This window comes from Marmota marmota, unplaced genomic scaffold (genome assembly GCF_001458135.2).
Source record: "Marmota marmota marmota unplaced genomic scaffold, marMar, whole genome shotgun sequence".
Taxonomy (NCBI): Eukaryota; Metazoa; Chordata; class Mammalia; order Rodentia; family Sciuridae; genus Marmota; species Marmota marmota.
In genome coordinates, this window is record NW_026000077.1 from 4,852,015 (window position 1) to 4,867,903 (window position 15,889).

At 45.7% G+C, this 15,889-nt stretch overlaps 1 protein-coding gene across 3 annotated transcripts in view; it reads right to left on the reverse strand.

The window, feature by feature from the left end:
- Igsf3 (immunoglobulin superfamily member 3) overlaps positions 1 to 15,754 on the reverse strand; it is an 88,783-nt gene extending 73,029 nt beyond the window's left edge. For 2 of the 3 annotated variants that reach the window (XM_048814565.1, XM_048814564.1), the window contains exon 1: positions 14,887 to 15,754. In XM_048814565.1, coding sequence (XP_048670522.1) covers positions 14,887 to 14,929 — 43 coding nt within the window. In that variant the 5' untranslated portion in view covers positions 14,930 to 15,754. The remainder of the gene's footprint in view (positions 1 to 14,886) is intronic. The other variant, XM_015502229.2, reaches the window with a different exon arrangement.
- Between the last annotated feature and the right edge of the window lie 135 nt (positions 15,755 to 15,889).

Consider the following 15,889-nt stretch of genomic DNA (forward strand, 5'->3'; position numbering starts at 1 on the left):
TTCATTATGCAGAAATTCCAGGCCCAAAGAGGCTCACCATGAGGAATGTCAGTGCTTAGCAAGTAACCGAGCACACTGTGTTTGTCAGTCACCTTTCCATTACTGTAACAAAATACCCGAGATGATCAACTTAAAGAAGGAAAGGTTTAATTATGGTTCATGGTTTCAGAGGTTTCAGCAAAGGTCACTTGGCTCTGTCACCTTTAGGCCTGTGGTGAGGCAGCACATCATGGCAAGGAGTGTGTGGTAGAGCAAAGCTGCTCATCCCGTGGTAGCTGGGAAACAGAGGAAACAGGAAGAGGCCAGGGTCCCGACACTCCTTTAAGGGTACTCTCCCAATGACCTCATTTCTTTCTACTTGATCTCAAGCTTCCACCAGCCCCAATGGCACCACGGGCTGGTAACTGCGCCTATAGCTAATGAGCCTTTGGAGACATTAAGATCCAGACTCCACCACTGTGGGCACACACAGATCCATCAAGGAAACACACGGAGGCATGCGCTGTCTGGAAAAGTGTTCTCGGACACAGCTCCTCCAGCTGTGCCAATCCTCTCCTCCTCCCTCTTTCCTCTAGCGGCCAACCAGCTCCCATCCCTGCCTGTCATCCCTCAGGTTCCCGGGGCTGCTGACAGCACTCCAGGCCCAGACACACATGCCTCCACCTGGGGCTGGAAAATGTACTAAGGAAATACCCTGGACACAAGGCTCCCCAGCCCCACTGACACCCCATGTCTTCATCAGAGGACCACAAGTCCTAGCTATTTGACATTTTGGAATTTCTTTTCAAATACCCTAGCTGGCATTTCCTTGGCTAGAGAAAAGTGCATTAACCGCAGCCTCCTGTAAGACCTCATTGATTACAACACACATTCAATATTCAACGCATATTGACCGAGCAACTATTAGGTTGAACCCTATGGCACTGCTGATAGTTGACCCTTTTGGGTGATGTCATACACCTCAATCTAGGATTGACTCAATGCCAGGCAAAGGCTAGAGAGGCTTGGGACATCATGACAAACAACAAAGACACAATCCCTGTCCTGATGGGACATACAGTCCAGTGTATTAAACTGTTAATTACTCAAGTAATGCAAAGTCTAGCTTCACTGCTGTAATCAACTATATGTGCACTTATTCGTTTATTGCTTGACTTCACTGTTAGCCTATAAACTACCTCCTTGAGGACACCTCAGGATGTCTGCCGTCTCCAGGCTAGCAAAGACGGTTTTGTCTCCTCCATCTCACATACTGCCAAGCACACGGGAGAACACATTATGTATTTGCTAAATTTATTGATCTGTGTTACATCAGACAAATGCCAAGTACTGTGGCAGCATCTGGCAAAGGGAGCAAACCTAATCTTGGGAGGAAAGAACCAGGGGCATCAATAATTTGGAATTTCTGATATTGCTGACGTGGTTGAGTTAGGTCCTCACAAAACAGGTCTTTATACAACATATAAACTTCCAGCGTGCTCAGGGTTTCATAGGGACTATTTAAAATACTTAAGAGAACAAACGATTTTCAAGCACAGCCTAGTATTTCAGAAACTCCATTTACATAAACAATCGGTAGGCTAATTGCAAATCATTCTTATTTCTCTCCTAAAGCAGGATCCCCCAAGGATCTTTATTAGGCACTCTATTAGTGTAGTTTGAGTTACAGTATTTACTTAAAAATAATAACAGTGAAGTTATTGAAAAATATTTGGTAATTCAGGCATTTTCCTAATTCAAACTAATCTTCCTCATTAGTCTACATTGTTAGGGATTTTATCATTCTATTAAGAGAGAAGTACCAAAGGCAGCACTTTAAGTAATATTCACCAGATTCATTGGAAGAACACCTCTGGTAGCGGGAACCTGAGTGAACATCAGAAGGTGGGTGGAAATAGAAAAGGAAGTGACCACTCAAAGAGCAACTATAATCTAATTTAGTCCAACAGACCATATACCTATGAAGTCGCGTTTAAATTATAAGTATAGAAAAACTTCACATCCTGCACCCCTGATCTTTTGATTAACCTGATGGAGCTTAATGAAAAATATGAATGAAGGCCAGCGAGTGCCAGGCCTCTGAATCTGTTCCACAGCCCTGGGACAAGCACCGGAGAGACAAGGAGGAGCTTGGATGCGATCTCCATGTGATTCTGGCCTGTCGCTGTTCTCGCACCAGCTTGGAGACTGAGTAACACACTGGTCACATTCACCGGGCGTCTTGAACTCTCTTGACACGGCAAGTGAACAGCAGGCCTTGTCCTCATGCCAAAAGCAAGCAGGAGGACCCCTGGTCTTTCTGAAGGATGCCAGTCCCCATCCTGCCTTCTTTGCAGAACCTCCCAAATCTCCCAGATGCAGGCAGGATGATCACGGGCGAGGAGAGATTATGCTCTGAATGTCTTAAGAGATTAGTTACTTAAAATCCTCCACATGACTTCAGTCATCCCTGCTACAGATCACAGAGTAAAAGCCTCCTTGATTAAAGCTGAATGCCGATACATTTGCAGAAGGGAAAATGTGCACAAGAAAACAAGAGTCAGCTTACTGACGGGCAGAGCCCCAGCTCCAGGACAGGAGGGGCTGCTGCATAATGATGACTAGGAGGCACATTTCCTGATCACATCTTCTCCAGAAATGCCGCAGCCCTCGAGGCTCCCATAGTCACTTCTTCCCCCCAAAGCAGAGATTCAATCTGGCCTTAATCCTCAGAGGAGGCCCAGCTCTCCCCAAATTCCAAATATGGGAAATTACAGCTCCTCTGTGGTGGTTGTGGGGGTAAGGGTGGAAAGGCAACATTCGGATTGTGTAATGTTTTAATTAAAACAAAGGCCACGTGCAGCAGAGTCTCCGTTAGGGGCATTTCCCAGTCCTCCTCCCACTCCTCGGTCCCCTTGGCCACCGGCCACCAGAGTCTTTCCCTCACCTCTAGAAGGAATCGCCTTTAAAATGAAAGGATTGAACGGGAGACCTGTAAAGAGTCTTCCAAAATAAATTCAAGTCTGGGGACACCTTAGTTCCCGATCTACCGAAAGACTCCCCGTTCAAGGCCATCACCCATCCCAGTCAGACGGAAGCAGAAAGAGCTGGTCAGAGTGCTCAGGATGGGACCTTGCTTTTTTATTTATTTATCTTTTTTAAGTAATGAAACGCCAGAAGACAGACCGCAGAGCTGTTGAGCAAGCTCTCTTTGGTCCTGAGACACCCAAAGACATTACAAAACTGTTCAGCAAATCACCTCTCAAGAGTATCGTCAAGGGTTGTCCAGTTTGGGGATGAGCCAACTCTCAGCGCAACCAGCCCTCTAATAAAGTCTCCACCTGTGAGGCAGAATTCCCAACTGACCTCCCCTCTCCAGACCAGCAGGAAACCGCTGCCCCATCAAACTGATGAGGAGAACCAGAAAGGCCTGGAGAAGGGCAGCTTACAGGAGGAGGATCCTACCCAGGCCTCCAGGGCAGCGGCCGGCTGCTCGGGATCATGGTGATTTCCACCAGGCAGAGTTACACCCCGCTGGGACCTGAAGACTTAGGGGACTTGGGGAGAAGGGAGGAACACCTGGCTACCTCGGAGGTCAACAAGGACATGGGAGAAAAGCACCGATTCGTGCCTCTTTAGGGTTGAGCCTGCGTCCAGGACGGCACCGGGCAAGAGCCCGACTGCACTGAGCTGGCCCAGCAGCTCTGGAGAACAAGGCCAGCAGCAGTGAGGTTGCGGCCATGTCCCACTGCTCCCTCCCAGGGCTCCACGAGGAGTCACACAGAGGGAGGCAGGGGGCAGAGTCTAAGGTGGGGAGGATGGATCAACCCAACCATCCCAGTCCCAATGAGAGGTCCTCGGGAGAAAGCCTGGTGTTCTGGTTTAGATGTGAAGTGTCCCCGCAAAGCTCCTGTGTGAGATGACACAAGAATGTTAGAGGGGAAATGATTGGGCTTGAGAGCCTTAAGCTAATCAGTGTGCTGATCCACTTGAATGGATTAACTGGCAGGCAGGGTGTGGCAGGAGGAGGTCGCCGAGGGCGTGTCTTTGGGGTAGACATGTTGTACCTGCCTCACCTCCTTCAGCATAGAACAATGGAGATGGCCATCTGCGGACTGAGACCTCTGAAACCACAGGCTCCAAAAAACTTTTCCTTCTCTAAAATGGCTCTTGTCAGATCCTTTGGTCACAGCAGCAAAAAAAAAAGCTGACTAAACCCCCTGGTGCGGCTGCTAACTACCCTATCCGATGGGAAGTATGCAATTTTTCTATTTCTATTTCTCTTTTGTTCTGGCTTCCTAGAAATTCAGAGCTAAGTATGAAATTCCCAAATTCCCCCAGACAGACAACATCCGCAGCCGTTAATAAGGACATTCCATATATTTAGGACTTGGGATGTTTGTGTGTTTTCTGCAGAAAGAATTTTCCCTTTACTCCCCACACATCTTAACCCGCCTGCATCATTGGAATTCATCTTCTCACTCCTAGAGGTCCCTTTCTCTGGGATGCCCAGGGTATTGGTAATTCATGGCTGCTCAAGAAGAGCTAAGAAAAAAAGGATATTGAAGTGACAGCAAGAAGAAAGACTTAGGGATTTAAAAAAAAAAAAAAAAAAGAGTTCCCTAGTGTCAGAGTATTTTTAATTAATCGTTCTATTTATTAAAGATTTAAAAATACATATCAGGTGACTATTTAAAAATGTGCATCATGATTTTAACTTAATTCTGTGGTTTTTGACATCATAGATAACAATGAGCGCTTGTCACAGGCACTCAAATATTTATCGAATGAATGCATAAAAAAGTCTTTTTAAGGAAAAATCTAATAAGTAGATTCTAGCAGAAGAGGGGCTGTCTTCAGTGATCCCTGGAAGGGCAGTAGCAGGTCAATCTCTGATGTCTACCAGCACTGACTAGGATGTGTGAATCCAACAACTTCCAAAAATAGCAACTATTCAAAAACTCAGGTCTAAAGGTGAACCAACCAAGGAGCCTCCTCCTTCTCTCAGAGTCTTAGGGAAAGTCATACTAGTGAATTTAAAAAGTAACCCATCACCTTGAGAGGATAATCTCTTCCCAGCAGTAGCTGCTCTGCAAGGCTGGAGGGGAAAGTTCTCTTTCTTTGGGTTAAAGTCTTACTGTTAAGCTGGTAGCCAGAGACCTAAGAGGTTATTCTAGTCCCTTCATTCTAAATGGAGGAAGCATCTGAGAATTGAAAATGTAGACGGCGTCTCATTATATTCTAGTCTATGAACAAACAGTTGATTGGATCAGACACACAGTGCAGTGTATTTGGTTGTCTTCTTAACAAGTTTTATGTTACAGGCATCGTTTTAATTTAACACAATTTCAACATTATGACAAAATGGTCAATAAAATATAAATGTGCTTAATTTGTTGAATTTATACATTTTTTACAGAAAATATTCAGAATAAATGAGCCAATTATTCTCATTAGATACCTCAAAATTTAAGGGTGGGATTTTTATTATGACTCTTGCGCTCCTCATACAGAAAGACAAAATTATTGTTATAGAGCTACTGAATGAGGTTCACTACTCCCCAATGATTTCACAAATTACAGCTTCAACTAGCTATAAAATAACCAAATCAGTTCTGATGTGGCCATAAAATTAAGCCTGAAAAAACAGTGAAGTAAATCACCCCTTAAGAATCATGTTGTTGAACAATATATTCTATATAATTCCATTTGTGTTAAAAAAATCTGTATCTGTTTGAATACATGCATAGCAAAGGATCTTGAAGAATATATGTTAAATCATCATGAATATGTATCAAATGCAATAAGGGTCATGGGACAAAATGGGGAACTTTCACATTTTACTTTCTATAGTTCTTACCACAGACTTTTATTCACTGTTACCTCTGTTAAAATGTTAAAATATATATATATATATATATATATATATATATATATATAAAATACAACCTACCACACAAAGTTAAAACCAGTGTCACATCATCTTACTTTTATAAAGCATTTTGCCCTAAAGCATTTTGTTAGCTGTCGTAAATTATGACTTAATTCAAATCAAATATTCAGTAAAAATCTAGATTTCCTGATGGTGAGTTATACCTAAGAGGCTACAAAACTTCATTCTCTCCTTTTTCCCCTTTTTGAGAACCGATACATAATGGTTGTCTATGTTTGTGATTTACAATGTGCTGTTTCAATTACACAATGTGTACATTCTCTGGAAGTCTTTAAAAAAATAAAACAAAATAAAAAGGAGATGATTGTCCCTGGCCCAGGCCAGGACAAGGTGGGTGTGTTCTGAATGCAACACAGAAGGTTGCTCAACTCCAGGTCCCCTCCCTCTCCCTCCTGAAAGTGCTTTCTGGCAAAGTCAATCAAGGTCACTAATGCAAACAATTCACTTGCAAACACCACCTAGGTGGTCCAAGGTCCCTAAGGCCCAAAGCAGCACTTGGAGTCCAGAAGCTGGCCACACTGGAGATTTTCAAAAACACCAAGCAGTAACACCACTTTCCCAGATTGCAGATGCAGGACTCAGTAGCTAAAGGGCCAGGCGCATGTGTTCTTTGGTCATCAGCAACCCAGAGTGCAAACCTAGGTTTTTGCTTCACAGCTGGATTATCTCAAGCGTGAGCGAGCATACTAGTTATCACATGATTAATTACTTCTTGGTAAATGCTGTCTGTCTGGGAAACAGATTTCAAAATGTGAGGTCCTGGGGGCAGGGGAGTAATGAAATGGGTCCTTGAGAAGTAGGAATTGGAAGCCTGCCTAACACCACAACCTGGCCAGCAGTGCTGCCACAGGTGTACCAGGGCCAGACTGGGCACAGAGCCGGTCTCAGAGGCTGTCACGCCAGAGGCGGTAGCAGGCTGCACTCTGGAGTATTGGACTGTGGGTCCCACGCAAGACAAGAATCAATGCACAAAGATTAACAACGACTGAGGACAGGCCTGGGCAGACTTCAAGGCATCAAAGAATTGTTGTCAGAAAAAACACACAACCATTATCAGATTTTTTCTTTGTTTCTGTTTTATCAAAGGGGAGGATAAGGACCTGACGCGAAGCTGGGCACCCCTAGGAGACTGGACACTGATTTCTCTGAGTTCAGTTTTGTTAGAATGTCTTCGATCTGATTATCTCTGGTGCATAGAGGGACAGGCCAACCTTCATTCCCACTTCCAGTAATGCCCAGGGGACCCTAGCCACTTCTCCCAGGGCCCCTCCAGGATACCCACTTAGAGCTTTCTGTTATTTTCCACCTACCTCCAAACCTCGTCCTCAGGCCAACTGACTGCTCTGATCTTACCAAGCACCGCCTCTCCCGTCCCCAGCATCTTCAGACTTTTATGTGTCTTCACCCTTCTACAAGTCTTCTCAAACTGTGCCCAGATGGTCCACTACCCCATAATCCTACCAGGACATTACTCTCCTAGTACTTAAAAAATAGGCCCAAATCCCAGCTCTACCAGAGAGCCTCTCCAAATTGACCACTCACTGACTCCTCCAGCTTCATCTCTCTCCTCCAAGGAAAACTCTCTCCACTCCCCCTAATAAACAGGAAACAAGACCAAACTTGCCTCTCCCCAGTAGACACCGATCTCAGAGAGCACAGACCGTCAGTGTCTTCCCATCCATCGGCAAAGCCATTTTCCATTTGTGTCTCTGGTGGCCCTGGATGACCATCTCCTAGAGGGCAGGGGCAGAGTGGTGAGCAGCTAGGTCGCAGTCAACTCAATGAGGGGAAGAGAGGGTGTTCTGGTAAATTTAATTAGAGGGCTAATAGAGGTTTAGGCAGAAACTTTGCTTGAACGCTCATTAGTATAAAGCCTATTATAAAGGTTTTTAAAATGTATCTGACCACTTTCCAGCCTGGGTAGAGTTAATATAATTTAACCTTTGATTTAAAACCTTGCAAGGCCCCGGGCCCATCATTCCCTTCTGCTACTATAATTATAGATGCGGAAGATGTAGGGGCTGGGCCGATGATTGCTTGGAAGCTAATTTGTAGAATAAATCCTTCCTACTGCATCTTGTGATTTTTTTTTTTTTTTACCTTTCTGAATGTGAAGTTTAAAAAAATCAAAACAAAATCCCACTTAACTGAGGATTTGGGTTGAGGGAGCTCCAGGGCCAAGGTCTTTGTGCAGTGCCTACCACTGTGGCTCACAATTAGTCACTTAATAAAGGGTTCTTGATGAGGGAATTCGGCAGCATGTGATTTTCTACAACTATAAGCTTGATTTTGACGCAACCACTCCTTTCTTTGAGAAATCAGTGGCATTCACACACAGGTGTCCTGAATTTCTGTAAATTAAAAGCCAACCTTTTACAAGGAATAGCTGTGCTTACTTTGAAGCAGCAAAGAAACAGGTGTCTGCTCATGGCAGGTTAGAAACTCCTAGAGGAACCTACAACTATTAATCAAGGAGCCACAATTCAAGCAGGCACAGGGTCCCCAAGACAATCCAGCAACTGGAACCCCTTCCTTCAGCTCCCAGGCCTGGGCTCCGTGGAAGGGGTCTGAGCACGAGGGACCCATTCCAAACCCCAACCCCAAACTCACTATAATCTAAATCAATTTTCCTATCCAGCATCATCCAACCTGAACTGGTCCTTAGGGCCACTGAGTCATTTCTTCAGTCCCCAAAAGGTCATTCCAACCACCACCATGACTGCTCACCAAGCAAAGACAAAAACTAATACCCAAAGGATTTGATTGGAAATTGCATGCACTTCCTGTCCAAATCCTACCCATTTCTGAACATTCATCCTGTGTCTGCTAATACACTGTCTTCCTGAACCACTACCACCTACACTGAACTGTACTTTAAACTCTGCGGGAGTCTATGGTGAGAATTCAAGAGGTATGTGAACTTAAATGGAGGAAAAATTATCTCTCTATTTTTGCTGGCCTCCAAGTGAACTTCACAATTCCTTTGATTATGAATGGGAACGACCAACATCGTAACATCTCCAGCGCCTGTGATTTGTCACAATAGAAATCACATCCTTTCATATCACAGTGGATACATATACCCCCAAATACAATTTTATACTTATCACAACACCAGAATCATAACAAGGGTTAGGCCTGCTGGTAGAAGTTATTTAATTTAATGTGTTCTTAAAGAGGTATATTGCTATATCATAAGTTAAAATTTTGACATTTTGATAGCTATATTTCAATAAAATTTATTTGCTTTGTTATCCCATGCATTTTTAAGTTTATTCATTTTAAAAAATATATTTTTTAGTTGTAGGTGGACACACAATATCTTTATTTCATTTTATGTGGTGCTGAGGATCAGACCCAGTGCCTCACGCATGCTAGGCGAGCGCTCTACCACTGAACCATAACCCCAGCCCAAGTTTATTCATTTTTAAATGTTATGTCAGACAAGGTCCATAAGCTTCACCAGACTGCCAAAAGAATTCATGGCACAAAAATGTGAAAAACCCCTAACTCAATGCAATAAACTTTGTAGTCAGAAAAAAGTTGGATTCAAATTCAGGCTCTGCCAATTTCTAGCTTTTTCCTTTGAACAAAATTACTTAGTCTCCTTAGCCTTGAAAGTCCTCATCATGATCAACAGAGCCAACATAAAGACAGCATTTATCTTCTGAAGGCTGGAGGTATAATTCATTGGTCAAGCAGTTGACTCATATGCAGGAAACCCTGGTTCCATCCCAGCACCACAAAACAAAAGAGAAAGATGCATTTGTCTTGTAAAACTATTCATTCGTTTAAAAAATTTAACTGAGCACCTACTTACTTTTTGCCTGGCGCAAGGCCAAGTTTTTTTTGTTGTTGTTGTTGTTGTTTTTTTAGTTATAGTTGGACACAATCTTTATTTAATTTCTTTATGTGGTGCTGAGGATTGAACCCAGGGCCACGCATATGCTAGGCAAGCGCTCTACCACTAAGCCACAATCCCAGCCCCAAGGCCAAGTTTCTAAGGCTACAGTGATGAACTAAACATGACAGAGATGGTCCGTGAGCTGTCATACAGAAAGCCATACTATGTAAAACAGCACAGTGGCCAACACACAAGCATCCCATAACATTATAGTACTCACTGCTAACATTGCACAGGTAGTGTTTAATATATGCCTATTTATGTTGCTTTTAGGTAACAACTCGTGGTCCACTGAGCTTATGTTTCTCCCACTGGGTTTCTTAGAGGCTGAGGCCAGACCTTGTTCTCAAAGATGAGGCTGCTTGTTAAATGACAGAACAAAGGATTTGACACCAAACAGTCCTGGCTTCAAAATTCCACTCTATCGCTTCTAAGGTTGTGGCTATGGCAGAGACCAGTAATTGACCCCCAAATCTATTTTCTCCTTTCCTTAAAGCAACAGGTCCTCGAGTTTTTGACAGATCCCACTTAGGACAATACTTTCCAGACTCCCTTGCAGCTAAGTCTGACCACATGACCAAATTCTAGCCAAGAGGAACATAAGCGAAAGTGGTGTGCATAACTTCCAGGAAGTGTCCTTAACTCAACAGCACTTGCCCTTCACCAACCCTTTCCTCATTCCTGATGGCTGGGGCTTGAATGGCCATCTTGGACTCTGCGGTGATCGTGAGAGTAGAGGGCATGCACAGGGGGCGAGTCAGAAGAGTCTGGGTCCCTAACACTATGAAGCCCTACATCAACCTGATCAGTAATACATCTTAGGCAAGTAACTGAATCCCCCTGGACTTCAATATGCCCACCTATAAAAAAAAAATGATAATACAAGGTATCTATCTTGCAGGGTTGTTTTGAGGGCTTGGTTCACAGTATAGGCCAGAGTGAAGAGAGCTGGTTTACTGCTGTTAGCAGCATTGCAGCAACAGTCATCTTGCTGCAATGAAAAATGGAGCAAATGGAGCATCTTAACAGTCCTGAGTGCCTACAGGTGATTCCATGATGCTCACAGCCGAAAAGATGCTATAGTTTGGATCTTAGATGTCTTCCAAAACCCATGTGTTACAGGCTTTGTCTCCAGGTGATGGTATTGAGAGGTGACAGAACTTTTAAGAGGTGGAACTAGAAGGAAAGAAGAGATAGTGGAACCAGTCCCCTTCCTCTTCCTCCATTTTCTGGAACTGAAGTGCATGTATTTTTTTTTTCTACCTCACCCTTCTGCCATGATGTGCTGTCTTGTCACAAGCTCAAAAGCAACATGGCCAATCAGTCACGGAGTAGAACCTCAAAAACTGTAAGCCAAGTAAACCTTTCTTCTATAAGTTAATTGTGGCAGGTATTCGGTTATAGTAACAGAAAGCTGAGTAACACAAAAAGCACCCTAGCCAGTTGAGTCCTCCTGACAAGAATTCCCTTCTTCGGCATTTCATCAGATGATCCTTAGAAAGGCAAAGTGTACTACCTCCGGGACAGTGTTAGGACAGTGGTGTTTGTTTGCCCACAAATCACCATCCTCATCCCTTCCTTGAGAACCTCTCCTTGAATGCCCAAACTACCTCCCTTCTCTCCTCTGCCTCCTCCTCCTCTTCTGTTTTTGATCTCCACAGTCCTGCCTCTCAGCCCAGACCCATCAGTAGATCAAAGTTTCTTTCAGTCTGTTTTGGAAGCACCCTCTGGCCTTCCCCCTAACTAACTGGGAAGTAAGTGATCTCTTACTCCCATCCTTTTGAAACAAAGAGGCTTCCCAAACTCTGCAGAAGAACTTGTTTCCCCTGGAGGAAAATGTAAGTGATCACTCATCATCTACAGGTTCTCCTGTGTTGATCCAAAGACAGCCCATCCCCTTCATTTGTCGTGGCTAACACTTTCAAAGTCATTTCAACTTGTTTGCAACTCCATCAGCACTGGTCTGGGAGGTGGGACTCTTCATGGTACGCAAAATCAAAATTTCTGTGTCTAAAGCTTACATTCATCTCTCCTGATTATTCTCTTCCTGTTCGTGCAGATACAAATCCTATTCTCTTCTCCCACACTGTTGTCATTTTTCCCTGTCGCTGTCACCCACGTAGGCTGCTCCCAGGCACTGACAGAGCACCAATCACCCTCTTCCTCCCTCCTCATTCCCTCTTCTTCATACTCAAACCAGCCCTTACTACCACTCCCGTCTTCTGCCCCTCTGGCTCCACCTCCTTTCAGTAGTGGAGATGTTACTGTCCCCCTGGCTTGCCCAGGTTGAAGGTGGTTTTGGAACTGAAACAAGGATTGTGGCAGCAGCCAATGGTTCCAAGGTAGGTGGGTCACCCAGGGCTGCAACGGCAGGCAACAAGATACAGCATTCAGAGGACAAGCCTCAGCCAAGTAGCTTCAATGGGACAAAGACATGAACAGGACCAGTATCCCAACAGGCAGTAGAAGATGATCCTGACCCAAATCCTCGATACCGGCAAAAGAAAAGAGCAGAAAAGCACAGGGCTACTGATGCCGAGCGAGAGTCACAAACATCTCTGGAGATTTTACCCTGTGTACCCCTACACATAGGATCACAGGATTCCTAAACTCAAATTGCTGTTTTCTGGAGACTGGCACCCACACGTCTCACACTGAAGAGCACTCGGCCTTACCCAACTTTCTGCGAACAAAATTTGATTCCACATGGGCTCAGCACCTTGGGATTCTTGGCTGTTTTAAATTCACACCATACATTAGTTCACGTTACATGTTAATTCACATTACACGGCAAGAATGCTGACGCATGAATCAAACTGCTCCAGACTGCAAGCAGGAAATAAAAGCCCAAGAAGGCTTTGTGTTCCCTCCCCAAACACCTTCCCCTTCTCCCAGGTGAAGTCGGAGCCAGGCCTTCTCCCCTGCCTTGCCGACGGTTATCGGGTATTAAGGAGTGACAGGTGCCACCGGTAAGGCTCAAAATCAAGCAGAGATTACCAAGTGTGTCCACAGTTCCAAACGTCCCCCCTCTCACCCACGTCTGGCCTTCTGTCATTGTTCCCCGTTAAAACCTTGATGCTCATTTTCCTCCACGGCACCTGTTGGCACAGGAGGGTGGGGGTGGAGGGAAAATGACTGCACCCACCCAGTGCCAAGGGCCCAGCTCCACTGCACAGTGGCCCAGAGAGCGAACAGCAGGGAGAGCAGCAGGCTGCCTTACATTTTCTTGAGCAGCCAAAAGAAACAAAAGGCACAAATGTCACATTTCCTTGTTCCCATTGGTGGTTCCTTCTCCTGCCCTGGGGTCCCACCCTTCCACTTAGTCCTCTTTCCCACTCCAGCCACACACCCCACTCCACACCCAAGAACTCTCAAAGGGCTTTCCTTGTTTGTGTCCTTTAGAATCCACATGAATCACTAATTGCTGATTCAGATCCAGATACTAAGTGAATGACACATACAGGAGAACACACACAAACGCGGCACTCAGAGGCTGGCAAATGGAGGGCTACCTGCCTCCTTGCCTCTCCTTGCAGAGAGGAGGCGCAGAGACGGCATCCTGACTCACAGATGGGCAGCCAAGGACTGCATGAGCTGCCAGGCTGGGATACGCGTGTGCACCGAGCAGTCGGGCTGGCTCTACTGAACTCGCACACTGGCTCCCTCACTGAGCCACGCGTGGGACTAGCTGGGAGAGCCCAAAGACTAATGCCTGGCCCCCAACCCACAGAATCTGCTTCCATGGTCTGGAGCGGTTGCCTCAAGATTTTTTTAAAGTTCCCTCAATGATATCAACATGGACCCAACTTTGAGAGTCACCGATGGAACATGTTTATCGTTAGGAGTTTTCAGACTACTCAAGGCAGTCAAGATGTTTAGACTATCTCATGTTCTTGACTTGCCACGGCAGCCCTCGGATGTTTTATTGAGACTCAGATGTCAATCACGGTGAGACTGTGCCTGGAGCTGAGGTGCTCTAATTCCAAAGTCCATTCTCCTTCCACACACCTGTTAACTCTCAGAAAGGTGTGGGCAATGCAGGAAAGCAAATTCCAGTGCCAAAAGATTGCGAATAAATTACGTAAGTGCAAAATACCTAGATTTAGAAAGGCAAACACCACAGGCAGCAGTGATAGATACCCTTTAAATGCAGAGAAGAGAACCATACATAAAGGGCAAGGGGTGTGTCCAAGGTTGAGGTTTGAGGAGATAGGGAGAGAATGCACCAGCTCCTGGCTAGTGAGTTCACTCTAAACCCAACATACGTTGTAAGACACCAAACTTAAGTCTTGCGGGGTAGCATGAAAAGCATGAACAAGTGTTGGTGGGGGTGTGCTCTCCCTGGGGGTGGATCAGAGGCTCACCACTTGGGACCACAGTGTATTCCTCCCACTCGAAACATTCAGACCTTCTCTGAGGGAACAAAAACCAAACCTAGCACATCCCTTACCAGGCAGTTTCCACTTCTCCAATCTCTCTTCTTCGGAGCCCATGCTGAGATTCCTTGGTGAGGAGACACAGGACTAACATCCTCAAACACTTAGCCTACAGACCACTTAGGTAGGAAAAACATCCTTTCAACCCCATCCCACTCACTTCCCCTCCGAAAAAAAAAAAAAATCATTATCACCAAATAGACTTTCCCGACAGAGTAGAAATTGCATTGCCACTTCCAATTAGGAACGAATGCAGACCAACACAAACGTGAAAACACACCACAACATCCATGACCGTCCTACTCCAGGAAGCTAGTCACAATCCACATGCAGCCCTACACCATGGATGTGCAGATGAGAGACCTCACCCCAAGGCCCAGGACAGACACTTGAAGATCAGCAAAAATGTTCCTGCTTAAACACAAACACAATATGCCACCACTCCTCCAGGATCAGAAATGGGCCTCTAGGTCTCTCCTTCAATCTGTGACACACCAACTCCTTCCTGGTGTCGCCTGAAGTCGAGAGTGGATGGGAAAGAAACACAGGAATTACAGGAATCAAGAACAGGTTAAACTTTCACATCGATTGCACTGATAAGCACAGCCACTTACCCAGCATAGCCAGACAGCTCAGCACTGGGAGAAAGCACTTCATGTCGGCAGCCGCAGCAGTGGGAGGTCACAACACAGGGCGCTTCCTCTTCTCCCAGCACCTAATCTCTCATTTCTGGCAATCCACTTATAGCTCCAGAGAACAGTTTTGGAAATAGAACTTAACTCGGAGAATGACCGCCGGTTGAGGATGGCAATCAGAAGAAGGGCGCTGGGGGGTGAGGGGTGGGGGGAGTGGCAAGTGTGAAAACTCCCTTATGCTAAAGGAAGGGTCCAGAGCAATACGGAGGGAGCTCTAGGCTTCTGCCACATTGTGTGCCTTGTCATTTCCACTGGAACCGTAGATGTTGGTGGATTAATCCTCAATAAAAAGCGAGAAGGAGAGTCTGAGAAAATCCTTTCATCCACTGATTATACAGGAATGTCCTTGGCTTCGCAGTGAAGGTGTCTGTGATCTCCCTCATTCGGATTCCCCAAAAGGGAGACCTTGGACAGCCATATCAGCCTGGCTTGTATCGACAGTTTGGATTTCCTCATCAAAAAGTCCCTCTCCATCCATGGTGGTGACGGAGCCGTCACCTGCCCCACACCTGCCCAGGGCACACGAAGCAAGAGGGCATCCGGAAGCCCCGAAGCGGTCCCACAAGACCAGATCTCTAGAACAAACAGAACAGATTCATTAAAAGCAAATGCAACCGCTGCAAAACCCACAGGGGCCAAGCGCTCGGCTGCTCCGGACACCTGGGTCCCGTCCCTCGTCGAGGACGACCCATCTTTGCATTTCTGACCTTGGGCCTGTCGCTACCTTTCCCTCCGCCTCAGTTTCCCTCCCCAAGACAGAGCCAGGGTAGAAAGCCCGATTGACTGTTCCTGAAACACTTTCACCCTGGGCTTCACTCCTGAGGTTTCCCGTCGCCTCCTACCGAGTCCGGCGCCGCGGGTAGCCCCACCCACCACCGGGGCAAATCGGTCCGGGGCTCCGAGGAGGGACCACCGCTCCCGG